The 23,978-nt window shown below is 42.8% G+C and overlaps 13 protein-coding genes across 13 annotated transcripts; 9 read left to right on the top strand and 4 right to left on the bottom strand.

The window, feature by feature from the left end:
- Positions 1-26: 26 nt before the first annotated feature.
- Positions 27-3,866, top strand: K450DRAFT_244364 (uncharacterized protein). The gene is made up of 5 exons (XM_051589569.1): positions 27-78; positions 141-370; positions 440-3,449; positions 3,517-3,595; positions 3,669-3,866. Exons 1-5 carry the CDS (start codon positions 50-52, stop codon positions 3,837-3,839), a joined length of 3,519 nt encoding a protein of 1,172 aa, XP_051443974.1. The 5' UTR covers positions 27-49; the 3' UTR covers positions 3,840-3,866.
- A 281-nt stretch (positions 3,867-4,147) lies between these two features.
- K450DRAFT_244361 (uncharacterized protein) lies at positions 4,148-5,892 on the bottom strand. Its single transcript, XM_051589568.1, has 6 exons — positions 5,421-5,892; positions 5,231-5,339; positions 4,946-5,156; positions 4,581-4,882; positions 4,380-4,483; positions 4,148-4,308 (listed from the first exon to the last, which is right to left on the bottom strand). Exons 1-6 carry the CDS (start codon positions 5,855-5,857, stop codon positions 4,233-4,235), a joined length of 1,239 nt encoding a protein of 412 aa, XP_051443973.1. The 5' UTR covers positions 5,858-5,892; the 3' UTR covers positions 4,148-4,232.
- Positions 5,893-5,945: 53 nt separating this feature from the next.
- Positions 5,946-7,759, top strand: K450DRAFT_244356 (uncharacterized protein). Its single transcript, XM_051589567.1, has 5 exons — positions 5,946-6,111; positions 6,177-6,308; positions 6,392-6,428; positions 6,498-6,676; positions 6,763-7,759. The coding sequence occupies exons 1-5, from the start codon at positions 6,003-6,005 to the stop codon at positions 7,377-7,379; spliced, it is 1,074 nt and encodes a 357-aa protein (XP_051443972.1). The 5' UTR covers positions 5,946-6,002; the 3' UTR covers positions 7,380-7,759.
- A 178-nt stretch (positions 7,760-7,937) lies between these two features.
- On the top strand, positions 7,938-8,858 carry K450DRAFT_244352 (uncharacterized protein). The gene is made up of 4 exons (XM_051589566.1): positions 7,938-7,959; positions 8,115-8,211; positions 8,283-8,561; positions 8,629-8,858. The coding sequence occupies exons 1-4, from the start codon at positions 7,954-7,956 to the stop codon at positions 8,763-8,765; spliced, it is 519 nt and encodes a 172-aa protein (XP_051443971.1). The 5' UTR covers positions 7,938-7,953; the 3' UTR covers positions 8,766-8,858.
- K450DRAFT_244349 (uncharacterized protein) lies at positions 8,611-9,768 on the bottom strand. The gene is made up of 2 exons (XM_051589565.1): positions 9,080-9,768; positions 8,611-9,018 (listed from the first exon to the last, which is right to left on the bottom strand). Exons 1-2 carry the CDS (start codon positions 9,641-9,643, stop codon positions 8,944-8,946), a joined length of 639 nt encoding a protein of 212 aa, XP_051443970.1. The 5' UTR covers positions 9,644-9,768; the 3' UTR covers positions 8,611-8,943.
- Positions 9,769-10,259: 491 nt separating this feature from the next.
- Positions 10,260-10,924, bottom strand: K450DRAFT_175746 (uncharacterized protein; the record flags this gene model as incomplete). The annotated part of the gene is made up of 2 exons (XM_051584225.1): positions 10,260-10,293; positions 10,503-10,924. The coding sequence occupies 2 exons, from the start codon at positions 10,922-10,924 to the stop codon at positions 10,260-10,262; spliced, it is 456 nt and encodes a 151-aa protein (XP_051443969.1).
- Positions 10,925-11,450: 526 nt separating this feature from the next.
- K450DRAFT_244334 (uncharacterized protein) lies at positions 11,451-12,508 on the top strand. The gene is made up of 4 exons (XM_051589564.1): positions 11,451-11,479; positions 11,778-11,876; positions 11,946-12,208; positions 12,276-12,508. The coding sequence occupies exons 1-4, from the start codon at positions 11,477-11,479 to the stop codon at positions 12,352-12,354; spliced, it is 444 nt and encodes a 147-aa protein (XP_051443968.1). The 5' UTR covers positions 11,451-11,476; the 3' UTR covers positions 12,355-12,508.
- A 1-nt stretch (position 12,509) lies between these two features.
- On the top strand, positions 12,510-14,055 carry K450DRAFT_244327 (uncharacterized protein). The gene is made up of 5 exons (XM_051589563.1): positions 12,510-12,734; positions 12,801-12,901; positions 12,967-13,093; positions 13,165-13,396; positions 13,468-14,055. The coding sequence occupies exons 1-5, from the start codon at positions 12,531-12,533 to the stop codon at positions 13,983-13,985; spliced, it is 1,182 nt and encodes a 393-aa protein (XP_051443967.1). The 5' UTR covers positions 12,510-12,530; the 3' UTR covers positions 13,986-14,055.
- A 31-nt stretch (positions 14,056-14,086) lies between these two features.
- Positions 14,087-15,730, top strand: K450DRAFT_244322 (uncharacterized protein). Its single transcript, XM_051589562.1, has 3 exons — positions 14,087-14,637; positions 14,706-14,909; positions 14,989-15,730. Exons 1-3 carry the CDS (start codon positions 14,133-14,135, stop codon positions 15,621-15,623), a joined length of 1,344 nt encoding a protein of 447 aa, XP_051443966.1. The 5' UTR covers positions 14,087-14,132; the 3' UTR covers positions 15,624-15,730.
- Positions 15,731-16,372: 642 nt separating this feature from the next.
- On the top strand, positions 16,373-18,145 carry K450DRAFT_244318 (uncharacterized protein). Its single transcript, XM_051589561.1, has 4 exons — positions 16,373-16,910; positions 16,972-17,639; positions 17,713-17,882; positions 17,949-18,145. Exons 1-4 carry the CDS (start codon positions 16,562-16,564, stop codon positions 18,025-18,027), a joined length of 1,266 nt encoding a protein of 421 aa, XP_051443965.1. The 5' UTR covers positions 16,373-16,561; the 3' UTR covers positions 18,028-18,145.
- Positions 18,146-18,279: 134 nt separating this feature from the next.
- Positions 18,280-19,434, top strand: K450DRAFT_244315 (uncharacterized protein). Its single transcript, XM_051589560.1, has 4 exons — positions 18,280-18,314; positions 18,638-19,013; positions 19,082-19,179; positions 19,248-19,434. Exons 1-4 carry the CDS (start codon positions 18,312-18,314, stop codon positions 19,302-19,304), a joined length of 534 nt encoding a protein of 177 aa, XP_051443964.1. The 5' UTR covers positions 18,280-18,311; the 3' UTR covers positions 19,305-19,434.
- Positions 19,435-19,795: 361 nt separating this feature from the next.
- On the bottom strand, positions 19,796-20,382 carry K450DRAFT_244311 (uncharacterized protein). The gene has a single exon (XM_051589559.1). The coding sequence runs from the start codon at positions 20,314-20,316 to the stop codon at positions 19,966-19,968; it is 351 nt and encodes a 116-aa protein (XP_051443963.1). The 5' UTR covers positions 20,317-20,382; the 3' UTR covers positions 19,796-19,965.
- A 1,103-nt stretch (positions 20,383-21,485) lies between these two features.
- On the top strand, positions 21,486-23,968 carry K450DRAFT_244308 (uncharacterized protein). Its single transcript, XM_051589558.1, has 4 exons — positions 21,486-21,912; positions 21,985-22,472; positions 22,545-23,473; positions 23,538-23,968. Exons 1-4 carry the CDS (start codon positions 21,862-21,864, stop codon positions 23,858-23,860), a joined length of 1,791 nt encoding a protein of 596 aa, XP_051443962.1. The 5' UTR covers positions 21,486-21,861; the 3' UTR covers positions 23,861-23,968.
- The last annotated feature ends 10 nt before the right edge of the window (positions 23,969-23,978 follow it).

Genomic DNA, 23,978 nt, shown 5'->3' with positions numbered 1-23,978 from the left:
GTTTTACAGGAATTTCAAAACTTGGACATCTTTACACTTGTTTGCATGAATGGAGAGCCGCAAACGGCGAAATTTCAGGTACAATAGGGCTCGAGCATGGAGAACATATCTAATGCCATTAACTTATTCTTCAAACATAGCTCATACCAGTCGAAAGCGCCACCATTCGCTATCCGCCAGCCTGGAAATGAGCCTTATTCCCCGCCTAGAACAACTACCACCTATGAATCGCATGTCTTTAGTAGCAATAATGATACTGTAAATAACACAGTGACAGATGCCGCATTCCAGTCTCCACTCAATGATAGCATCATCAGTAATAGCTTTCACGGTTTTACCTCGCCCGCGTCGCGAGCGAGTTTGAATTCCAGTACGTGTCTTGCCTTTGGTGTTTTACATTCGATTTGCCTGTATGTATTGACCGAGTATCCTTTGGTAGATTACTTTAGAAGGCGAAGTCATAGACGTTACTCTCCTCCGTCTTACTATAAGTCACCTAGTCGCTTCAATATCCGTCCACTGGATGCAGACAGATCACCCTCTCCACCGCCAGAACACTCAATTTCAGTTCCTGTTATGATTCCTATACCCGAAACAACACCATCCAGAGTCCAGACTATGATATCGAGATTTCAAACAGCTGTGGATTATGGTATTTCACCATCGCTGTTCCCTGAGCCGGAGGACGATACATATGATTTCTTCGAAAAAATCGAAACTCCAGAAGGACCGCGTGTTATCGATGCGAGAAAGCGAGCGATGAGTACTACTTCCAACATCTCACAAAAAAGAAGGAAATTGCAAGTGGATAGTTCTAGCCGATTTAGCTCCAGGGCTAGTCTTCATATCCAACCCCCCTCTTTCCTGCCAAGGACCTCCGCTGCACCTCCACCTGTATACATTCCATTACCTGCACGTAGTCCAACACCTGTACGTCGTCCACCACCCACCCATGTCGCTCCACCTTCCCACAGCCCTACACCTGTACGCGTTTTGAGAGATATCTCCGACTACACCAAGTATGGAGAGACGTTGTTGGATCGTCCACAGGAACTAGAAACTGAACAGCCTATCGATGTTCAAGATGATGAAGAGGACATTCCTTCACCTGTATTTAGCCTTTCACCTGAAGCTAGTCCTCCGCCTCCCATACATCGGCCACCACCTGCACGTAGCCCTTCACCTGGAGCTAGTCCTCCGCCTGCCATACATCGGCCATCACCTGCACGTAGCCCTTCACCTGAAGCTAGTTCTCCCCCTCCCATACATCGGCCACCACCTGCACGTAGTCCACCACATGATCGTGTCTTAAGAGATATAACCAGACCCAAGGACAGAGTAGTCACCATCGCTGAAGATACCGACTCTACCTTTAGCCATGTAGGTCAGAAGAGAGTAGGAGCGGCTCCTGTTGAAATCGATGAAGAAGAGACAGAAAAGGATGTACTGCATTTTGTAAAGAAGGTTGCAGAAGGCGCTACTTTTGAAAATGATATAACGAGTCGAGCGTCCTCATTCATTGAGAAGGAGCTAATTTTACCATCACAAACCAATGGAGATTCACAGAATGAAGTAGCGGCGCCAGAAAAGCAAACTTCCAACCCAATGTTTGACCAAGATGCAAAGCAAGCGTTAGATCGATTGCTGATGGAGCAGGATCAAGAAGACCAAGCTCAAGACGAGCTGATCCAAGAGAAAGAGAATTTCGTCCCTGCTGGTAATACTGACGTACAAAAGGACGCCTTTGAAACGCGCTCTATTAACCCTGACCTGGAAGAAGCACAACCTGCTGATGAAGAGGAGGAAGAAATCATTACCACCATTTTTGATGACGACGAACGGGAAATGGATATGCTGTTCCTAGACGAAGTGGATGACATGCCTTTGCACTACAAGCAGGATGAAGACAGTCAACTGCCATCGCCTATTGAAAAGCGGACAGCTCCACTACCAGAATTGGATGAACAACCGCATATTGAAGAGGCTGAGGTTGAGGAAGAAGTTGAGGAAGTGGTCGAAGAAGAAATTGAGAGCGATATTGAGGAAGTCGACGAAATAGAATCTGAAGAAGATATTGAAGAAGTACAACCCCGCCGTAGCTCTACCCCATTACGGATACTGGAACCTATTTTCGAACACAAAGACGACGAAAAAATCATAGCCGAAGAATCAGACGTGGCTTCAGACCTTGAGGATATGACAAAGGCTGGCGAAATGGACGATACCATCAGTGATGAAGGGCGAGGTATTGAGGTGGATCTTTCAGTAGCTGCTGAGGAAGACTATGCAACAAAACAGCAGGACGAAGAGACAAGTCAAATTCTGTCACCTGTAGAAAAGGAATCTAATTTGCCACCGTTGTCTCCTGTGGCGGCCGTCGAAAAGCATGACACTGTTACAATTGAAAGAAGAGAGTCGTATCGCGTCTCTGAACATGAGGAAGAGCAAACACTTGATCAAGTGTTGATGGATCACCGTCGAGACCACCACACCCCAGATGACTACAATGATTACGACCATTTCGAAGGTGATGATGAAGATGATATCCCTGTAGATCATGTACCGGAATTTACTATTCAGAACGAGCACCCTTCAGAAGAACATCATCAAGGCGAACCTATTGAAAATGAGGGCATTTCAGAAGAACACTTAATAGTTAAAGAGCACACTCATGTGCAATATGAAACTGTTGATCAAGGTGTTGAAGTGAATGAGAATGATGAAGAGGAGGCAAATATCTCTATGTCACCCAATGTACAGCCCGTGAAAGAGGCGGAACTTCCTGCAACGATTGTTGATGAAGAAGAACGCAATTTGGACATGACGCTATTCGAAGAAGTCGAAGGTTTGAACGACACACCACACCATGATGATGAAGATAGTCAACCCCGATCGCCATTGGAAGACCAAAGAAAATTCTCTCTAGAAGCCTATCATCAAGAGTATAAAGAGAAAACGCAAGAAAGACCATCACCATCTCCGAGCACAGATCCCGAAGAACACGCCCTGGACAGGCTATTATTGGAAGAGGTGGACGCGTTTGGTTCTGCCGAAAGTATAGTATCGATTGAAAAGGAAAATAAGGCATTTGCATCGCCTGAGCCATCTTTCTATGCTGCACGTACCCCGTCGCCCGTTCAAGAACTGCGGTATCATGAACGCTTGCAATCTGGATATAGCGGCCAACCAAGATCAGCCCTGGAAGTCATAAGAGACACTCTTTCTCAAAACCAACTGCCTACTCCACCAAGAAGTTCACCCAACGTCAGTGTTACTAAGGGCCAAGATGTGTTGCTGAAAAAGATGGAAACAACTGACCTGAATAGGTCCTTTGCTCAACTACATGCTTCCTACACTTCGACACGGCAAAACAGGGCGGAGCCTCGGCGAGAGGCAAACGAGATGGACGTTGTATCTGAAGCCATTGGTCAAGTCATGGCACCATACCAGTAAGTGAATGTATCCACGTTCAAAGATATGTTAAAGCGGTAGACACTAATCTAGCTATGCTTCTAGTACATCAGAGCACGACAGTACTGTTAAAACTGCCTTGAAGAAATTCAGACGCAGCATGTTTGAACAGCTATCTCAGCAGGTGCGTGTTATTCTCTATCACTGCTCATCGGACACAAGTGATAACACAGAGTTTTTTTTTTCTTTTACTACAGGCTACCTTGTACAGTGAGCATGAGCAGATGCAACTGAAACTTCGTCAGACTAAAAACCACAACAAGCAGCTGCGGGCTCAGCTTCTGGAAATACGACGTCAACGACATGGAGTGAAAGCAAGTTTACAGCATGAACGCAATCTTTCAACAGTGGAGCGTTCTATTGATTAATTGGGACCAGCACTTTTCTAAATTGACATTTGTCGCATCGCAACCTACAGTTTTTAACATCTAATACATTGGGGAACCTTATTTACGTTGAATCCATATGTGAGCATACACGTTATGTCGATCGCGCAGGCTGAAGTAGTGTGCCTGTCAGTGTGATGCAAAGCTCTTCTAAAATTTTTAATTGGCAAACGGAAAAATTGAAAGAACAGCTTCAGTTGAGCCATGGGTATGCTAGTGTATTTTAGATGTGATACTCTGAAACTGAAGACGACATCATGGACTAGCCATTATTGCCAAGTTGCAGAGTACTAACATTGTAATATAAATATAAAAGTAACAACTAGGGTATCTTGTAACAAATTAAAATCGCAACTACGTCTACAATAATACATATCACTCCTGGGATGTTACTACACTTCTGAGTTGTCTATCACCTTCGACTTCCACTGGCTTACGACGTCGCAAAAAGCTGAGAAGGGAATGCATTTAGAACATTTGTCGCAAGGCAATATATAAGGAAAAGTCTATCAGAGTACTTACCTTTTCGTAGTAGGTCTACAAAGGATGTAAGCTAGATTTCGGATTGAGCTGTTGTAACTGAACAAATTGATATCTGTCGAATCGCGCATGATATTCGCTCGGAGCTAAGATAAAGGAAGCGCAATGCAATAAAAAAAGAGAGGCATGCGGAGTAAATATACGTACTGAAACCTACAACGCAGCTTGACAAAAGGACATTACCTGTTCATGCGTGGTGACACCGCTGAGAGCAAGATAGCAGTGATATCCGGTCAAACCTCCAACACTCCACATCAATATGAAGCACAAAATGATGAGAGCAAAGCTGACTGGAGCCTGTTGTACTGCATTCAAAAAATTTCGCTCTGGATCTCCTTGAAGATAAAGCGTGATGACGTGATAAATGGAGAATCCTAGGGTATACAGGCACAGGACGGAGGCAGTGTTGATAAAGATGAAAAACGGCCGGTAATTTCTTCGGCCAATGCAGTTATTGAGCCAAACACAGTGATGGTCTTCATTTTCTATGAAAGGGTAATCAGTTACGATGTAGAGGAGCAACGTATACATACTCATTGTAAACATACCAACACAGTTGTCGCATTGTCGACAGTGGCTGGCCCGCGGAGGTCGATAAATACGACACGTATCACAATACTTTAGGTCTACAATGTGGTCCTTTACAACCACTTTTTTAACAACAGGGATTCGTCGATCAAGCGTTGTTCCGTAGGCAAATGAATGGCGGTCATCGAAATCATCCAGCGGTGGAGAGGGGTCTAAATTTCTAGGGATAATCTAAATTATATATGTTGTATGGTTAGACAAGCTCATGACAGATAGGTATGACAGACTGATTAGTCTACACTTACACCGGGATCAGTCCAGCTGGTTCGTAACATGGAAGCAAGAGCAAGAACGAATAAATAGGCGTATACGATTGGAACCGCGATATGAACATTGAACCAAATCCAGGGACAACTATGCAAACGAATGATTAAGGTTACATTTCAAATAGCTTATTAACCCCCAACATGAGAATACGACTACTTCGCTACTTACGTGAAGACACCAAATAATGCACAGGGTGCAATTAGTAGTATAAGAGCAAGCGCAAATGCATAGTATTCACGACTGGTCATGACGCGACCTCCGCAGAAGAACCGGTTTCTTCCAGGAAACACTTGGTAGTTTCTTTGACTTTTTGACCGACTTGATGGTTTGGATGTTGGATATCGCTCTTGAGTCTTCTTGGGACTCGTGGTAGTTCTCTTCTCTTTGCTGCTGTTGAGCAAGGTTGAGCCTTCTTCGTGAACACTGGGTAATAAAGTACTTCCATCTGTCACATTTGAAGCTCCAATAGATGAAGGGCTTAAGATGTCTTGAGGCGAGAAGTCGAGATTTTCAAAACTTGACTCTTGTTGCTTGGATACTTTATCGGAAGCCGTCAACCCTAATTCGTTAAATGTTTGGAGGGCAATGTCTTGCTGCTCAGCCATGCCTGATGGGTTGTGGAATGTGTGCAACAACAACACCACAAAGCAATTTTTATAATTTTTTCCAGTTGCTTCCTCTTTATTTTTTTCTACCTCTCCATTCCAACTAAAAAAGTTAGGGCACCTTTTCCCTCTTTTATCTTTCGAAATGGAGATGCCACAACCCAAAGACAAAGAAGGCTCTAATGCTTTCAGATCTTGGTGGCGGAAGGTTACCACGGCCAACAACCCACAACAAGTTCCTCAACAACAGCTAGGTTAGTGTTTCAGCCCAGACCATGATCCAACCTCATCCTGTGCCTACTCAGACCATATCTTCTAGTTTTTGGAGTTCCTTTGACCGAGAGCATTCAATATGCTCACGCAGCCATAGCCTATGTGGATTGCAATGTACAATATGTGGGATTTGTTCCTTGCATTGTTGCCAAATGTGGCTCCTTTTTGAAAGATCGAGGTATATCTTGGCTACTCAAATTTTGATATATTTCCTCAGCATATTATAGACACCTTATACTGAAATTCTTGGCATATATTCAGGGCTCTATACAGAGGGTATTTTCCGGATGTCCGGCAGGTATTTGTATTTCAATCAAAAATTTCATGTTCCTGTATGGTTGACTTATATGCAGTTATTACCTCGTAGTGCAAGGAGGATAGGTGACCTGCAGCGGATATTCGATACACCTCCGGATTACGGGAGTCAGTTGGATTGGGAAGGCTTCACCGTTCACGACGCTGCCAGCGTACTTCGACGGTTTCTCAACTACTTACCTGAGCCTGTCATTGTGTCGAGCTTTTACCAAGTATTTCGTGACGTGATTGGTAAGTAGTGATATAGTTAGCCGTTTACTTGACCGGATTGGCTGTACAGGAGTACAAAGCTGACCAAAAAAGATACTGGGTCATAGATCAACCGATAAGTGAGCAAGAAAAAGTGGAGGCTTACCAGGGACTATTGGATCAACTGCCACAAGATCATCAATACCTCTTGTTATATCTATTGGACCTCATGGCCCTTTTTGTACAAAATCAGAAAACAACTCGTATGGATGCTTCCAACCTCGCGTCAGTATTCACGCCCGGCATTTTATGTTCTTCTGAGCATGCTATGAACCCTGCCCATTACAAGACTTCGCAAAGGGTCATACAGTTCCTGATAGAACACCATGAACATTTCAATATGCCGAAGAAGGCTTGGTATGTTTTGGACAATAAAAACCCAACACCAGATTCCACTACAACGAGCAATGATAGCCAGTCACAACCAAGCACGTTACCCCAAAGACGCGGGACTCCATTGGATATCTACCGCAAACAACAGCATGAGCTTAATCGACTATCCTTTGCCAGCTCAACTGGCTCTATTGGCGGCGAAGAAAGGAAAGCGAAAGCACTCAGCCGATCTCGTACGGTTCCATCAAAACGCGCGAGGTTTGGATCGCATGATCCACTACAAGTAGTTCAGCTCAGCAACGGACCACGTAGCGAAGGCACATCACCCAAAATCACAGGGCAATCATCATAGGCAACCCTATCCTAACAGCCATGTACATAAATATTCTTCATCAATGCTGCTTATTTTTTTCTTTCTGAAAATTCTCAATCATATCTACTTTCATTATCTCAGTACATTACCCAATGATTAAACAAAACACCTCTCCCTACATTTTATCTTTTCAGCGAAGCATTGAAAATGTTTAATTTGTTGAAAGCAAAAAGTTTGGCTATGCGGACGGCCTCAATCATATTACTTACATAATTGAGCTCTATACACTTGATACCTTAGTACCATAAATTATAAGAAGTCAGTGCGAAGCGCTTGCCAAGAAAGGTTCGTCATGAAATGAGAATTGTAGACGCACAAATATCAATTTCTTGGCTTAGTAAGGAAGGACACTATACATGCTTATTTGAGCGCATAATATATTGAGGCCAGTAATGTATTCTGTAAGCCATGAGTATCGATGGCCACAGTGAGTGTTCAATGGAAAGTTCAGCGGATGTACCGCTTGGGCAGGTGCCGTCACCGACGTCATGCCCAGTACAAAAAATTCAGATGCCGAAGGCAGCGGAATGCTACGAACTTGAACTCGGTCATCATGCCTGTGAGTATCGTTGGATTATGAGCAGGTAGCCCACCGGTCTAGAGTCAAATGCTCTTCGTGTTTAGTACTCTGAACTTGACGACTTGGACTGGATGAGCGCGAAATGGAGAGAGTCAACATCAGCAAGTGTTCCTAACCCATTTATACACAATTAGGCATATCATTCCCAGTTTAATGACGGCGACTTCCAGTCGATTGGCAATTTCTTCATTCTTCCTATCAAAACTAAAGTCAGAGGAAATGCTCCTATGGGTCAGTATAATGCATGTATGATGTCGAAGGAAAAAATTGTCAGGTCTAACGGGATTTCTTATATATTGCAGCGGACCCAAGTACTGAAGACATTATAGACGAGGCTTTAAACTTATTCCGAGCAAACTGCTTATTCCGCAACTTTGAAATCAAGGGAAACGCTGATCGAGTGCTCATCTATCTCATCTTGTTTATATCCGAGTGCTTGGGCAAGCTTGCCAAGTCACCATCGCAGGGAGACGCGGTCAAACAATTGAGCACCTTGGCCGTTACCAACTTTGCTATTCCCGGTGATGCAACCTTTCCATTGAATGCCATGTACTCGCATCCCCCAGATAGAGGCCAAGCAGGTAATAAGCGCGGGAAAGAGATGTAGTCACACTTATTCGCATTCATTAATTATTGAACCATTAACAGATCAACTTCGTATCTACATACAACAACTCCGTCAAGAGATGGCTGTCCGACTAGTTGACCGTGTCTATGTCGATGGCAAACCATCCAAATGGTGGATGTGTTTCCAGAAGAGAAAGTTCATGGGTCTCTCTTTGTAATTAGGCCTTGTAGTGTAATACTTGAAAAGAGAAATGCATAAAGTCAGATTGTAATTATGAATGTTTGCTTTTACATTTTGGTTTTAAATCGAGGAATATAATTATTGTAGGATTACATGAAAAGAGTTGAAGTGTGAGAACTATATACTATTGGAATGGCATTTAAATCATCATGAGCTTATGGTTCAGTGTTCGACTGATTTTTCAACTGTACACCGCGTTTTGTCCAGAAGCTTTTTCCATAGGTAACAAGCTGTGAATTGCAACCGGTTAATTTCTGCCAACAGCATACTTCTTACAAGAGAAATGCTTACCAGCTCATCGCCTTTCTTGATTTTTTCCTTGGTACTTTGGACAAAAATACCAACCCGAATGGCCTTTGTACGCTCATCCTGATAATTCAAGAAGCATACGTTTGGTTTTTCACCTATACCTCGGAAATCATTACAGAATCGCGCTTCGTTTCCATACCGGCCGGCATCGATAGATAGATCAGGTCCAAATCGCAGTACGTAGTCCGACTTGGGGTCATACTGATCACGGTATTCGACGATGCCAATGTAATCTATAATGAGCTGTTTGGGAGCCAGAGTTTGGGCAGCATATAGGCCGTATGCTCCACAGCATGGGTGTTTTGGATCGGTGATGCGTTTTATCTTGACATTCTTTCGTGTGACTTTGGGGGAATTGTTGTAAGTTCCAACGACATTGACATTCTCGTTTATAAAGGTTGCTGGAGGTTCAAGAGCTCCTGGTTTGGGCATAAACATGCTTTTCAGCTCGGCTGGTATCTTTGGCGACCATACCAGACGGTCGATACACACCACATCGGGCGTCCACCCTGATGGTGCTTCGGCTGGCTTGATATCTCGGTACATGGCTATTGAGAAGACAGTCCCCCGGGTTATTGACAGCAGCGATTGTTGCGCAATTTTTTCGTTGTCTTTTTATTATTATTTTTTATTTAATCATAGGATTAAAGTGTTACTTTACGGCAAATACATCGCTATACGAATTTATCATTCTAGTTATTTGCTTTTCCTTGCGCCTGAATCAGTATAACACACTGGATGTCAGCAATTTCAACACAGAACATTGAATCGAATGGAATATGTTTTTGTATGTGGAAAAAAAGTTTCCTTGCATTTATTTGTTATAATCAGGATTGATAAAAGGCTCGGACAGTGTGAATACAACTCACATGTATTATGTGTTCTCGAGTAATCAATAGTTCTTTCGTCATTGCCATCAATGCCTGATTGTATACAAATATACGAGTCTATATTAACCCACCCCAATCCTCCCTCAAACACGCATAACATGTAGACAAAAATTTGTCGATGATTTATTACGTTCATAGTCGAACCAGTACGCTACCTTTGTCTCAGCGGTATAAGCGGCAATGTAAACATCACAAAGATCCTTGCAAATGTCGAAACCAAAGACCAAAGGGGTTCTTGTCGACCAACATGTAAAAGTAGTGGCTTGTGGAAATTAAGCGACCATGGCGGAAGCGGTGGCGGACTCACTGTAAGAGAGAAAAAAAAAAGAGGTCAAGGTAGACAATTATCGAGCATGCAAACAAGCCACTTTTCAGAAAAAAGCGGTTGTAGCATTTACACTCTGTCATAATGTCCAATCGGCCAATTCAATATTGGGAGCGAGAGATTTCTCATCATCGCATCTACCAAAAGCTGTAAAACAAAGTGCAGTGCATGTGCGTCAAAAAAAGGATACTATTTCCAGTTGGGAGGCAATTGACCGGCAGTCTTGTAGTAGCGGGCAAGACGGTGGATACGAGACTCGATAAGAATCAAACGGAACTTAGAGTCCTTATCCTTGCGGTTGCGCTCCAAGTGCTTGCGGACGGAGACAGCCTTCTTGATGAGCTGGTACAAATCTTCGGGGATCTCAGGAGCGAGACCGTTGGACTTCAAGATACGGAGGACCTTGTTACCAGTAACACCCTTGACTTGGGGAATACCGTGGGAGTCACGAAGAATGACACCAATCTGGGAAGGAGACAAACCCTTCTTGGCGAGCTTGAAGATCTGTTCGCAGACTTCCTCGGGGGTGGTCTTGACCCAGGAAGGAGGAGTACGGCGGTAAGGCAGGGCACTGCTAGAGATACCCTTTCCAGGAGCGTGCATGCGACCCATTTTAAATTACTTTTATGTGTGGTGAAAAGAAGAGGACGATCTATGGTTGTTGAGAAGGGTGGCTTTTGAAGAAAAAAAAATTTGCTAGCGAGCGTTTTACGTCACATGAATTGATGACAAAATTACAATATTGTGCCAAACGCTACCTTTTGTAATCGGAACGGGTGTCCTAGAAGGTAGATCAGGTCTAGACATGTACCAAAGATTAATTGAAGGATTTTATTATGTTGAAGAACGGAATGCCACTACGTAGACTTATTCTTCAGGTAACAAGGTATAGGACGCAGTACATGGTTCTATACATGATGCTTGCTAGACGACGCAGAAACTTCATACCAATTTCCATAATTCTCATTGAAACTTTACCTGCCATTCATAGTGTTACTGAATTGGCTTCGTTTGCTTTCACTCAAATCTACGTTCATACAACAAGTTAACGACAGGTAGTCTCGACTTGCCAAAAATGGAAACCACGGAGTTTCATTTTCTAGCGAGTCGTCAGTACTTCAGATGGATTACTTTGGAAATCCACAATCTTCCTTTTCTTTGAATATGGTGAGTATACCTATATACCATGATAGAAATATGTCTAATCATCCAGGGATGATGTTGTTGGGTGGATGGATGGATGGATGCAGAAAGAAAGACAGCCAACCATTACCAACTTTTTAATGTTGAATTCGCTGTAATGTCAATGAAGGCAACGCCATGGCCACATTCAACACACAACATCAAACACACACGTCTTCAACAGCTATAGTATTTGCGCCATACTCCATCTCGTTTTACTGGCATAAGCCGTCTATTCCAAATGTCATCATAGAACTGACCATCTTCTTTTCTACCTCGATAGGCTGACCAGGAACAGACTACTCAAAAGCGCAGAACTTTCCGTAAGTTCTCTTACCGCGGTGTCGACCTCGACCAACTTTTGGACCTCTCTTCTGAGCAGGTAAGAATATGAGGATCAGGAACAAACAATTAAGATAGTGTCGTCTTATGCAAATATATGTCACCATAGTTCATGGAGCTCGTCCACTGCCGTGCTCGCAGAAGATTCCAACGTGGTTTGAAGCGCAAGCCCATGGGTCTCATTAAGAAGCTCCGTGCTGCCAAGAAGGAGGCTGTTGGTAACGAGAAGCCTACCACCGTCAAGACCCATCTTCGTGATATGATCATCGTTCCCGAGATGATTGGCTCCGTCGTTGCCATCTACAACGGTAAGGTTTTCAACCAAGTTGAAATCAAGCCCGAGATGGTTGGTCACTACCTCGCTGAGTTCTCGTAAGTATCCCTCACAAGATATATCTTTCACCGACTTCGTACGTTTTCTAATATCTGTCCGCATTAGCATCTCCTACAAGCCCGTTAAGCACGGTCGCCCCGGTATTGGTGCCACTCACTCTTCTCGTTTCGTCCCTCTCAAATAAATATATATTGGGAGTGTACTTTGTTATACAGGATGCAATGGCATCAACAATAAACCACATCTTTTATTGAAGGCAACGCATGATTACTTGTATCCTGATTTTACGTGACGGGGTTTTGAAACAAAAGGGATCACAACCGACAAGTGAATTTCCAGATCACGTTTGATCTCTTCCGTATGATGCTCAATGATCAAGAAAACACAGGCATAGATACGGATATCGATACTTCGCGTCACGTAGATAAAGTTGACGACGTTCCAGACAACTCGTCCGCCTCCATTGTTGGGTATTGGGATATTGCTTTCATTCATGCTTTCGCATGCAAATTCTTGTGGTTAGACGTTCCAGCTTTGCACCCATGTCCAGACTTTCAACCAGGAGTATGTAAACATTTTGAAGCAACTCGTATGCGTAAAATGTACTGATGACATTTATTTCCCTGATAGGATCTCGAACAAGCCCTCATGTCAAGAATCAAAAGCGATCTAATAGACCAATTGATTTGTTGTTTTACCAGCAACGCTCTCAACAGAAAGAAAATATATGAGTATGCACAGATGTTGACATGTATAATCATGAATGACGCTATTTGACGAGAAAATATCCCATTAGCACAGCGACTATACGACGAGGATTGTTCGAACTGTTACAAGCAAAAATTAAGGCATCTGATTTTTTGCTCCATTTCAATCCAATTGCTGGAAGCACCGACTTTGACACGTTAGAACCTATCGTCAAGGTAATAATTTCCAACGCGAAGCATACGTCAACATTATATGGGGACCCTAATCTAATTTCTTATGTAATTAGTTAGAAATATTGCGCTCCTTAGTGGAATGGCAGCTGGAAGACTGCGTTGCTATAAGAGCTCTCATGGACAAACATTGTCGGGGGAATCGCTATCAAGAGAGCAATCCAATCGACGTTTTGCCTGTTGGGATTGATTCCAAAAAACGCGTTTATTGGCAATTTGGTGATTCCGCCAGACTATGGCGCGAGAAGCATGGTGCTAAGACAGAGGAACGATCACAATGGGAGATCGGTAAAGAACATTCTTAAAAGATCAACAGACTTGAATTGTTAGACCTTCTAATCCGTTTCATACAATTACAGTCGCAAATACGTTGGAGGAATTGAGGGCATTTACTGAGGAAATTGCAGAGACCAAGAGTCGAACAGAGAAGCAACTGTACATGAAACTAACGAATCGAGTAATACCTAACATCGAAGAAAGCATTGCGGCGCGCGAGAAGGTGGAACGAAAAAAACAATCAAAAGAGCGACTATTGGCTTTGCCGTTCATGAACGATCCAATGACCCTTCGATCACGCAGTCGAAGACCTGTAAGCTACCGGTATGACAACGTGTACGATGATGAAGTTGAAGATGACGAATATGAGGAGTTGGAGGATGAAAACACTTCAGTGAGAACCGGTATTCGGTCAAGTCGACGAATTGCTCAAAGAGATACAAGTCCACAACGAACAAGATCTAGCAGCAGGCTGCGAAGCGATAATAACGAAAGTCTAGAAGAATCCGCAAGCGAACATAATAGTCTTTTAGATGTAGATGATCTTATGGAAACCGATTCGAGTCCAACAGCCATCATATCTTCACCCATAGAACTGTAATTCATAGAATTCTGACTGGGCTCAAATTACAGCAAAATATGTTTCAAAACGTTTTGATACCTACCTGAGATTGTTGTTTATTCTTTTTGTTGACTTCCTTTTTTTTTTTTTTGAAGTCTATCGCTCAATCCCCTCCAGCAGACATACATGAATTCCTTACGTATGCTGAGGCCAGCCGCCATCAGGGTGGCATTGGCATCTCGAGCTCGTATGGCACAATCCGCAGTAGTACTCAAGCCCTCTCTGAACAGCACCACACGTATCATTACTCGACCGCTGTCAATCAAGAGCTTGTTTGCCAGCAAGGGCGATAATGACCAAAGTACTAGTATCAAACAGCCTATCTTGTCCCAAGACAATTTATTTCACCCACTGTCCGAGTCACCGATACCTGAAATCCGTGACAGAGCTACTATCATCAAAAAGTACGGGACATGCCCTGTATGCAACGAAGAGCACCACGGCGACCGTGCTTCCATGCACTCCCCTGAATTTGAATGCCCTGACTGTGGACATCCCACGCATTGCTGCGAGGAACATTACCATAAAGGCAAAGCTGAGCATGACAAGATATGTGGCATCCTTCGTGAACATAACGAAGATGAACATGACCTTCGTTCCGGCCGACCAATGAAAGAGTTTGAATTTCCAAGTAAGATTGTGCCTCATGTATTAGTTTCATTATCTTTACAGGTATGCTGATATTCGACTATTTACTAGGTGCCCAAGGTTTTGATGAAGCTATCAATATGGCAAACTGGGATGTCTTCTTCTATACCCGAAGTTTCCCGTCCATGGATTCCGACAGGAACATGCGACATGTCTCCAAACTGCTGACATATCCCATCACAATTGGTTCTGTATTGCACGAGTCATCTCCATACAAGAAGCAGGTTACTCCCGAAGGCCTCAGATCGCTTGCAGGTAACCCACTTGTCATATACGCGATATCATACATCTTATCATTTAACCGCCATAACTTACTAAACTTACTCCATGGTAGCTATTCGCTCTATTCTTTATCCTAAGGTTATATTGGCAAAGGATGGTGTTACCATGCTGAAAACTGAGACGGTGAATCTCTATTTACTTGGTGCTAGAGCAGAGTCTACCCTGCCTCCTCATATCTGGCTTCAATTGTCGCACTTGTTTCCCCAAACCCCATTCCATCTTCATTTCATTGGTCCTGACACGCTTCCTCCTAACCGAGAGCCATACACGACCTTCTTGAACGATCGATTGACTTTTACATACGACAATGCTATGTACCACGACTACCACGAAAAGATTGGTTCATTCGACCCATATCGTGATATATACTTCCTGTTTGCTCCTGGCATCGGCCATCCCGACTCACGTGAAGCATGGAAGCCATCCATTGCTAAGGCATTGGACACGAAGTGTGCTATGTTTATCACTGGATTCGATCAGACTGATGTACAAACGGATGTCAAGGCTGTTGAAGAGGATCATGGGGAAGATTTTGATTGGATTTTGAAGCCGACGGAGAATCACTTCAAGAGTCTCAAACATGACATCAACTTACAGGATCTAACTCAGGCAATATGCGCAAATTGGGGTATCTGGGGTATTCGAGGAAAGCGATATGAAGTTACTCATAATCAAGAAGACGACTAGACTGTAATTATATTAAGAAAAGATCTCAATGACAATGTAAAAAAAGCGTAATGTTGGATAGACAATAAACTGGATGGTGACGCCATTCCCTTTTTTCCAAATTCTTATGTTGATGGAGAAAATGTTGCTACTCCCCGAATTCCGGTCTCTTTCATTCATAGAGAGAGAAGGGCTCGAATAGGATGTCAGAGGCCATGTCTCATCCATCTGTGTTATAATGAAACTTCCATTTTGTAAAATTGGCCAATGAAATTCCACGTTGAAAATTTGTATACCCTTAGGTCTCACTCGGATATCGCTTGAAACCAAAGAGGTAGCACCATACCTCGAAAACAAAAATTATTCACACCCGAACCTCTCTGTTGCCTTCTCCTTCTTTTTCAACGATTTGTGGAGACATAGTATGCCGTTGCCATCACCAAGTTCATACCCGGATATACGCCCCTCATTATCGGATTCCGAGAGTCGTTCAAATCGATCCAACCACACCTTTGAACAAACAAATCTATCTCAACAGCGGCTTCTTGGAACCCCACGTTCATCGCCATCTCGCGAAGCATCTCCAACTAACACTGCGGTCCAGACTCTATCATATCACACATTTAGCGATGAGAATCCCTACACCAAAGATCTGCAGAAAGATTTGGCCGATAAAGATTTCGATACAACTGTCCAACAGCACATCACACTCAGTTTGAGAGGATTGTTAAACACCTCCGCTGTCCTTCTTGTTTTGATGGGTCTCGTAGGAGTATTTATGGGACTACCAATAGGCCTGTCAGTCACCAAGAATAATCAAGAGCGCCAAGCTGCTGCTGAAAAAGCAAACAATTGGAATTCTACTGTTCCTCCGACAACGACTATTCCACTGATACCAGGTGGAGTGCCAGTTATAGATTCCGACACGCCCGCCAATGCTCGCACCAAAACTTCGCTAAATGGAGAGACTTGGAAACTTGTATTTTCAGACGAATTTAATAAGCCTAACCGAACTTTTTATCCGGGAGAAGATCCATTTTGGTGAGCTACACAAACCTGCTAAGCGATCTCATCTGTGCCATTTTGAGCGAGGGCCAGCTAATGTATTCTTAATGTCAATTAGGGAAGCTGCTGATTTGCATTATTGGGCAACTAACGACTTGGAATGGTATACACCAGATGCTGTTACTACAGCTGGTGGAAATCTAGTCATTACTTTATCGCAAAGGGAATTGCATAACTTAGATTTTGCCAGCGGAATGCTACAGTCATGGAACAAACTATGTTTTACTGGCGGCTTAATTGAAGGTAAAAAATCATTTCAACTACCTATGCTCATCATTATATGATCTCTTACGTTGTATAACAGTGAACGTTTCATTGCCTGGTCCTCCGGATGTCGGCGGATTTTGGCCAGGAGCCTGGACCATGGGAAACCTTGGTCGCCCAGGCTATGGTGCTACAACGGATGGTGTATGGCCATATTCCTATAGCAGCTGCGATGCTGGCGCTACGAAAAACCAGTCCATGCCAAACGGATTCTCCTACCTTCCTGGTCAGAAACTTAACTCTTGTGTAAAAAGTGGGGATCACCCTTCCATTGGGATAGGTCGCGGAGCGCCAGAAATTGATATTCTCGAAGTCGCTTCCGCAGATGGAAACTTTGGTGGCGATGTCGGCTCCGTCAGTCAGTCTGGACAGTTTGCACCTTTTGACTACGCACTCACGCCTAATTCAAAGTACATCTATCTCAGCAATACCACCATCGGAAATAATGGAAAAACCATCATGAACGGCTACAAAGGTGGCAATTCTCAACAAGCAGTTTCTGCTTTGACAGCTTTGGATCCAGACATGTATGACGGTCAAAAATTTCAAACATTTGCGTTTGAATATGTTCCCAGTGATACATCCGGAGAGCAAAGCTATGTTAGGTGGCTGATTGATGGCCGAGAGACTTGGCGATTTTTAGAACCGGCGGTTGGACCAAATCCCAAGTCAAACGTAGGTCAACGACTCATCAGCAAGGAACCAATGGTAAGATATACCTAGACTTCGTTGAATTTGCTTCTGACTCAACACGTCTCAGACTAACACGCTTAATTATAAGTCGGTGGTGCTCAATCTCGGCATATCCAATAATTGGGGCAGTGTCAACATGAAGAAATTGCCTTTCCCCGCACATTACTATGTTGACTACGTTAGGATCTACCAGCACCCTGACAGAGTTAGTCTTGATTGTGATCCAACGGACTATCCAACATCTGATTACATCAAAATGTAAGTTTTTAATTTCTTTAGCTGAAAGGTCGCTTAACTATCACCACGATTAACCATGGGCTTTAGGCACTACAACGCGTACACCAATCCCAATTTAACCACCTGGAGTCAAGCCGGTTACAGCTTCCCTAGTTTTAGTCTCTAGACAGTATATCAACCACCATATTATCACATATATCTACTTTAGTACAAATCTAATGTTATTTTTATTATTTTCCAATGATAACAAACTACCATAAAAACATTCCAATTATCAAGCAGAAAAGCAAAAGATATTATTTTTTTTTATGATCTCGGATAATGGGAGATTTTTACGCTGGAAGCCAACCGCAATAGAAGCACGTGACCGGCGATTTGGCAGAACGTAGGCGATATTAACACACCACCAAGTGGCCACGATTGGATCCTCCTCTTTATTTTCCACTAGCCATGGTATATATCTATCCTATTGTCATTGATAGTGCTATCGATGGATGCGTGCGAATGTGGATGGATGGATTGATGGATGACAGAAGACGGATGTCGACAGAGTGATTCTGAATTCGCAATCACAATGTAAAAATGCGACGGTCAAGGCGACACCTACAAATCATAGTAGACAATACAGGATAATTCAAACGGCAATATTCCTGTATTCACATCTTATTCGAGCTTGACAATCGAAATTACTACCAACATCTACGATTTCGCACGCATCCTGAGCAAGTGTGGGTAGTAGTCCATTTTAACTAATTCCAACCCTTTCTATTTTCTAGTCTGAAGAAAAGGCCCCTGCCACCAACCCCATGCGTGAGCTTCGTCTCGAGAAGTTGGTTCTCAACATTTGCGTCGGTGAATCTGGTGACAGACTTACTCGTGCCGCCAAGGTTCTTGAACAATTGACCGGTCAGACCCCCGTCTACTCCAAGGCCCGCTACACCGTCCGTACCTTCGGTATCCGTCGTAACGAAAAGATCTCTGTCCACGTTACCGTCCGTGGTGCCAAGGCTGAGGAGATTCTTGAGCGTGGTCTCAAGGTCAAGGAATACGAACTTTTGGCTCGCAACTTCTCTGAGACCGGTAACTTCGGTTTCGGTATCCAAGAACACATCGATCTTGGTATCAAGTACGATCCTTCCATCGGTATTTACGGTAAGTAACATAAAAATGAATGATAAATAGACATCATGAAACGAATTCTAATTGTATTGTTTTCAAAGGTATGGACTTCTTCTGCGTTATGGGCCGCCCCGGTTACCGTGTTGCCCGCAGACGCCGCTGCAAGCAGAGCGTTGGCATCCAGCACAAGGTCAAGAAGGTATAGTATGGTTTAGTACTTGAGGAAACATTCGGAACAAACTCACTCATTCTTTGCTCTGTTTTTAGGACGAGACCATCCAATGGTACAAGTCCCGCTTCGACGGTCTTGTTCTCAACAAATAAATCAATGTCTATTCTTGTCTCCATTAAAAAAAATAAAAATGTTATTCGAAGGCTAATTTATGCCATGTTGAATCTAACGTTGGATTCGTCTTTCGCTAGTTAGCAATCATGGCGGTACTGTGTTGCAGACCGATATTTTCAACTGTCGACATGTGATACTTTTGATACGCATCTATGAAATATAGCCAAGCTCTACATTGGCAGTAAGAGGACAAACAAATATACTGGTTGCTCTGTATGGCACAACTAAGAAGCTAATACTATCAATCACGAAGGAGATTTAGCTAATCCTTGCCTTATAATTGTACTATCCTACATGAAATGAAAAGGATTGCTCAATTGGCATCTTATACCGCCAGGTGTCTTATCTGTGGTCTGAAAATTTAAACATTTTAACCTGTAAACATCCCTACCGGTTGAATTCCTGTCTTTAAAGTTGTAGCCATTAGTACTATCCAAAACTCAACCACTAGGATCTTTTTTTCGCATTGGCTCACTTTTCAAAAAATAGAGTGACATACTGTTCTTTAATATATATCTATATACAATCACACTTCTAAGAGTAAGATAAAATAAGTGCAGCGTATGCTATAACATAGGCTACTATGAGATGTAAAATTTATGGAATCTACTTGGAAAAGCCCCAGTCTTTTCGAGTTAATTATTTGGTTGCCAAGTAGCGAGCGTACCGTTCTTGACGCTGGAGAGCGTAGTCTACAGACTTTCCTGAGCTCCATAGGACAACAGTAGCGGCGAGACCAACGTAGAACAGTGTTCCACTTTCAAGAATGGGAGCAGATACAAAGTTACTTTTCTTACTCTTAGTAGTAGTGGTAGTTGTAGTGGTTGTTGTAGCATTAGTAGTAGTGCCTCCATGGCCTGCTTGGGCGGCTCTGCCAACCAGAGACACTCGGCTCAAACTTGCAGAGGGAGATGGTAAGGCAGGGACGGCAGAAGCTATACCGATAAGCATTGAGAGCACGAGGATTACCAGTGAAAAGATTTTAGTCATTTGTGTATAAAGAATATGTGGTTCCTGAACCTACAGGGTGCGATGATTTGACGATATATAAAGGAGATTCCTCAGCAGCGGTCTTTAAACAACCTTGACAATGGACCTTCAGACCGCCTGCGACCTGAATCTCATTATGAATGTCCGATGAACCTGTTGCCAAGATCTCGTGCCATGATCGGAATCATCTTGTATCGTTGTTATTGTAACCTTGATTTTTCTTTCGCGGAGTCACCAAACGCTGGACCCGGCTGACCCAGAAATTTTTTTTATCAGATCTTTTTTTTTTCCTATTGTTTCCCAGCCCGCCAAAAAAAATTATCAGATGGAAAAAATGCTTTTTGATGGTGTTCTCCAACTTTGGCTTTCTCCCAGTTGTCTTTCATCATATATATAAAATACTATTCTATACTGATGTTTCTATATTAAATGACTGTCTATATAATGCTCTTGCTCTTAAAAACCTCATCATCAATATCTTGATATGTCCGTTCGCTCACGCTAACCCACGCTGCCTTCCATTTGCGGAATGTTGCTAACCGTTGCTTCATAACGGAGATTCATCGTCCTGAAGAGGAAAACGTTGATTACGAATTGTTATCAGATTCTGTAGGTGCTCTACCTAAACGTTTAATCGTCTTCATATTGCCTAACGCTCACTTCGACTAGTATTGTCAAAGAAGAGATTTTCAAATTGTACTAAAAGAGCCCAAAATTCCCATACACTTCCTTAGGTACACGCAGATATCTGCAGTAATGTTTTTTATAATAACTGTTAATAAATGCGATTATGGATTTTCTAGACATCGAAACCTCCATTGAGTCTCCGAGTCATTTCAGTACAATGGCGTTTTTTTTTATTCACACTTAGTCTGCCTTGCATGTTTCCGTCGGTCCCCACCCCAAGCTCTAAGTTCCGACGCATGAAGTAACGACGGAACGCAAAAGTGAAGCTACCAATTCTTAGAATTCTGAAAATCAAAGCTCACAAGCTTTTTTTTTCATCTGATAACTTCTGAACCGAGTTAAATGATCTACTAAAGAGGCACAATATAACCCTCTTCAGACATAACAATGATGCTTTTTGCTAAGCCATTGTATACCAGTCAGGGATATTGGTAAACTCCTAGCAGCATTATTTGTTTTACAATGTAATTAAAACAATCGTAGCTGCAGTATGTCTCTCCCCCCCCCCTGGTCAAGAAGTAAGATGCGGTCTTGTGCGTTTACAAAGTCGGATGATGAACAGGACGGAACTTCGGTATGGGTATGAAATCTGATTAGCAAGTGCCACCACCCACCTAAATCTCCACCGGAATGTGATTGCAATGGCTGCAAAACCGGAACAATGGTACAACGCAGGGTGGTGACGATCGGAATGCAGCGAATATTGTTTATAGATCAGATTGTGTTCGCTTGTTGCCTTACACTAGCTGCTGAACTCCAAAAAAAATAAAAAAAATTAGCGTACTAAAAAAAAAAAAATATCCTCCAGGCAACTCGGTCCAGTACTCCTCTCTCTCCTCTAATTGTTAGTTGCATTGCATGGCGCTATTATTTACTACTACATTCAAGGCAACGTCTGAATTCTTTCAGGTACTAAATTAGTTTCAATTTAACAAATTGAATGGGTGCATTGTCCACGCTTACCAATTTGTCTGCATACAGGCCGGATATGCTTACGGTCTCTTCATGTGGGGAATCTATTTGCTATATTGCATTGGCGAGCAGATCCACAGGGGCCTGGTTTACCTTCGACGCAGGCGCTTGACTAATGGACAGGACGTTGCTCCCCTCAAGGTGATTCCTGGATGGCAGCGTGTCTTCAAAAGAAAAATCGCTATTCCATTCATCACCGACTGTATCTCGGTCATGGAGATATGCCATATCGTTGCTCTATTGGCTATCAATTTGATCTTCATTTTCTTCGCTCCGTTCACTTTATCTGGAGACTACATGCTCCCGGTTGCTGACGTTTCCAATCGACGATGCGCTTATGTGGGACTTGTCAATTTCACAATTGCCTTTATCATGGTCACTCGCAATTCTATCTTTTCCAAACTTTCAAGCCATTCCTTTGACGAGCTTGTTCCATACCATCGCTGGTACACTAGGATTGGACTTGCTGAGCAAGGCGTCCATATTGGATATCAAATGTAAGTTTAATTGATACAACGATAGCAACCATATAATATGTTGCATGAACTAACTTTTTCGATACTATGTAGCTGGAAAGCCTATAATAGATACGGAACCGTCAAAGCTTCTCTCTTTTATAATTTCGAGATACAAACTGGTACTATCGCAACCTTAGGATACATCATTCTCTATATAACATCCTTTGAGACTATCCGTCGTCGTTACTTTGAGTTCTTCTACTACTCTCATGTTTTCGGTATATTGCTCTCCACAGCTGGTGCTCTAGCCCATGAATATGGCGATATGGCTATCTTGGCTCCAGGCGTCTTTTTATGGCTAGTTGACAGAGGCTTCCGATACTACAATTCCCATTATCAGAAGACTGTCACTATTGCAGTGGAAGCAAACGAGAAGCAGACTTTCACCCGCATTTTATTCAAAAAGGAAGGTCTAGAAAAAAGCTTTATTCCTGGTCAATACGTCTTCGTGGCAATCCGTCAATCCAAGGGATTCCGTAGAATGTACGAAAGTTTGAACTGGCATCCCTTTACTATTTCAGAAATCATGACTGAAAGCGTCCAGCAACAGCAAGAAAAGTCTCTTGAAACTGGCAAAGTCAACGAAGTTGTGGATGATCTCCAAGATGAGAAGTTTAAAAAGTCTCCTACCAACGTATCTTCATCACATACTCCAACTTTGTCATCGCAAAATGATAGTGATGATACGGCTGTATCCTCTGGTTTTGCAAGCATTCATATTAAAGGCATCGGTAACATGACAAAGCGATTATTCTCTGCCAGTCAAGCCAACGGTGAACAAATCCAACTCAAGGTCGATGGCCCATTTGGTGCCAACAGCGTTTACTTCCAAGACTATGAAACAGTCGTCTTAATCAGCGCAGGCGTTGGTGTCACTCCTTCTCTGACTATTTTGAAAGATCTGGTTGAAAAACGATCGAAGGGCTACGCAACAGTGAGAACCAAAACAATTCATTTTGTATGGTCCATTCGCGAAATTGGTATGTTGTCATTGAATCAGTCTCTTCATCTTTTTATTTTCCGTACTAATTTATTATCAAACAGAACATGCTGAAGCTTTTGTTTCCATATTGAAGGCTTGCCGGGATCTCGCTGCCGTTTCCATTCAACCGTTGGATCTCAAGTTCGAGATATACCTCTCAGCGTCTCAAGACAATGGCTCTGAGATCTTCAAGGATCTTGGAAATAGCTTAACACTTCATAACAAGAGAGCAATTGTCAACGAAGTTATGACCGATATTGCTATGCAACATACCATCGAGCGAGTTGCTGTGCAAACTTGTGGCCCTGCCGGCTTTATGCGCGAAGTGGAGAACATTTCATCGGCCAACGGCTGGAGTGTTCGAGCAGAAACGTTCCAATTTTAATTTTATTTATAAAATAGCATATTATCTACATAGAGGCTTATGAATATTGTTTTTATCCATTCAAATTGATAGCATAAAGAGTATCATCTTCTGTACCTTTGTTTCAGCGCTATTTTGA

This window comes from Umbelopsis ramanniana (genome assembly GCF_025399195.1).
Source record: "Umbelopsis ramanniana AG unplaced genomic scaffold K450scaffold_33, whole genome shotgun sequence".
Classification (NCBI taxonomy): Eukaryota; Fungi; Mucoromycota; class Umbelopsidomycetes; order Umbelopsidales; family Umbelopsidaceae; genus Umbelopsis; species Umbelopsis ramanniana.
This window is presented reverse-complemented; position numbering and strand designations above follow the sequence as displayed.

Bases quoted from the DNA above. Each gene is read 5' to 3' on its own strand.
- K450DRAFT_244364 (XM_051589569.1), top strand. From the start codon at position 50: ATGGAGAGCCGCAAACGGCGAAATTTCAG. The intron at 3,450-3,516 runs GTAAGTGAATGT...CTATGCTTCTAG, and splicing joins CAAGTCATGGCACCATACCA to TACATCAGAGCACGACAGTA. The intron at 3,596-3,668 runs GTGCGTGTTATT...CTTTTACTACAG, and splicing joins TTGAACAGCTATCTCAGCAG to GCTACCTTGTACAGTGAGCA.
- K450DRAFT_244361 (XM_051589568.1), bottom strand. From the start codon at position 5,857: ATGGCTGAGCAGCAAGACATTGCCCTCCAAACATTTAACGAATTAGGG. The intron at 5,340-5,420 runs GTAAGTAGCGAA...TCGTTTGCATAG, and splicing joins GCATTATTTGGTGTCTTCAC to TTGTCCCTGGATTTGGTTCA. The intron at 5,157-5,230 runs GTAAGTGTAGAC...TATATAATTTAG, and splicing joins CCAGCTGGACTGATCCCGGT to ATTATCCCTAGAAATTTAGA.
- K450DRAFT_244356 (XM_051589567.1), top strand. From the start codon at position 6,003: ATGGAGATGCCACAACCCAAAGACAAAGAAGGCTCTAATGCTTTCAGA. The intron at 6,309-6,391 runs GTATATCTTGGC...GCATATATTCAG, and splicing joins CTCCTTTTTGAAAGATCGAG to GGCTCTATACAGAGGGTATT. The intron at 6,677-6,762 runs GTAAGTAGTGAT...ACTGGGTCATAG, and splicing joins AGTATTTCGTGACGTGATTG to ATCAACCGATAAGTGAGCAA.
- K450DRAFT_244352 (XM_051589566.1), top strand. The intron at 8,212-8,282 runs GTCAGTATAATG...TATATATTGCAG, and splicing joins CAGAGGAAATGCTCCTATGG to CGGACCCAAGTACTGAAGAC. The intron at 8,562-8,628 runs GTAATAAGCGCG...AACCATTAACAG, and splicing joins CCCAGATAGAGGCCAAGCAG to ATCAACTTCGTATCTACATA.
- K450DRAFT_244349 (XM_051589565.1), bottom strand. From the start codon at position 9,643: ATGTACCGAGATATCAAGCCAGCCGAAGCACCATCAGGGTGGACGCCC. The intron at 9,019-9,079 runs GTAAGCATTTCT...TGCAATTCACAG, and splicing joins TCAAGAAAGGCGATGAGCTG to CTTGTTACCTATGGAAAAAG.
- K450DRAFT_244334 (XM_051589564.1), top strand. The intron at 11,877-11,945 runs GTAAGAATATGA...ATGTCACCATAG, and splicing joins TGGACCTCTCTTCTGAGCAG to TTCATGGAGCTCGTCCACTG. The intron at 12,209-12,275 runs GTAAGTATCCCT...TGTCCGCATTAG, and splicing joins CACTACCTCGCTGAGTTCTC to CATCTCCTACAAGCCCGTTA.
- K450DRAFT_244327 (XM_051589563.1), top strand. From the start codon at position 12,531: ATGATGCTCAATGATCAAGAAAACACAGGCATAGATACGGATATCGAT. The intron at 12,902-12,966 runs GTATGCACAGAT...ATATCCCATTAG, and splicing joins AACAGAAAGAAAATATATGA to CACAGCGACTATACGACGAG. The intron at 13,397-13,467 runs GTAAAGAACATT...ATACAATTACAG, and splicing joins ACGATCACAATGGGAGATCG to TCGCAAATACGTTGGAGGAA.
- K450DRAFT_244322 (XM_051589562.1), top strand. From the start codon at position 14,133: ATGAATTCCTTACGTATGCTGAGGCCAGCCGCCATCAGGGTGGCATTG. The intron at 14,638-14,705 runs GTAAGATTGTGC...ACTATTTACTAG, and splicing joins GAAAGAGTTTGAATTTCCAA to GTGCCCAAGGTTTTGATGAA. The intron at 14,910-14,988 runs GTAACCCACTTG...ACTCCATGGTAG, and splicing joins AGGCCTCAGATCGCTTGCAG to CTATTCGCTCTATTCTTTAT.
- K450DRAFT_244318 (XM_051589561.1), top strand. From the start codon at position 16,562: ATGGAGAGACTTGGAAACTTGTATTTTCAGACGAATTTAATAAGCCTA. The intron at 16,911-16,971 runs GTAAAAAATCAT...GTTGTATAACAG, and splicing joins TACTGGCGGCTTAATTGAAG to TGAACGTTTCATTGCCTGGT. The intron at 17,883-17,948 runs GTAAGTTTTTAA...CATGGGCTTTAG, and splicing joins ACATCTGATTACATCAAAAT to GCACTACAACGCGTACACCA.
- K450DRAFT_244315 (XM_051589560.1), top strand. The intron at 19,014-19,081 runs GTAAGTAACATA...TTGTTTTCAAAG, and splicing joins TCCTTCCATCGGTATTTACG to GTATGGACTTCTTCTGCGTT. The intron at 19,180-19,247 runs GTATAGTATGGT...CTCTGTTTTTAG, and splicing joins TCCAGCACAAGGTCAAGAAG to GACGAGACCATCCAATGGTA.
- K450DRAFT_244311 (XM_051589559.1), bottom strand. From the start codon at position 20,316: ATGACTAAAATCTTTTCACTGGTAATCCTCGTGCTCTCAATGCTTATC.
- K450DRAFT_244308 (XM_051589558.1), top strand. From the start codon at position 21,862: ATGGCGCTATTATTTACTACTACATTCAAGGCAACGTCTGAATTCTTT. The intron at 22,473-22,544 runs GTAAGTTTAATT...GATACTATGTAG, and splicing joins GTCCATATTGGATATCAAAT to CTGGAAAGCCTATAATAGAT. The intron at 23,474-23,537 runs GTATGTTGTCAT...ATTATCAAACAG, and splicing joins ATGGTCCATTCGCGAAATTG to AACATGCTGAAGCTTTTGTT.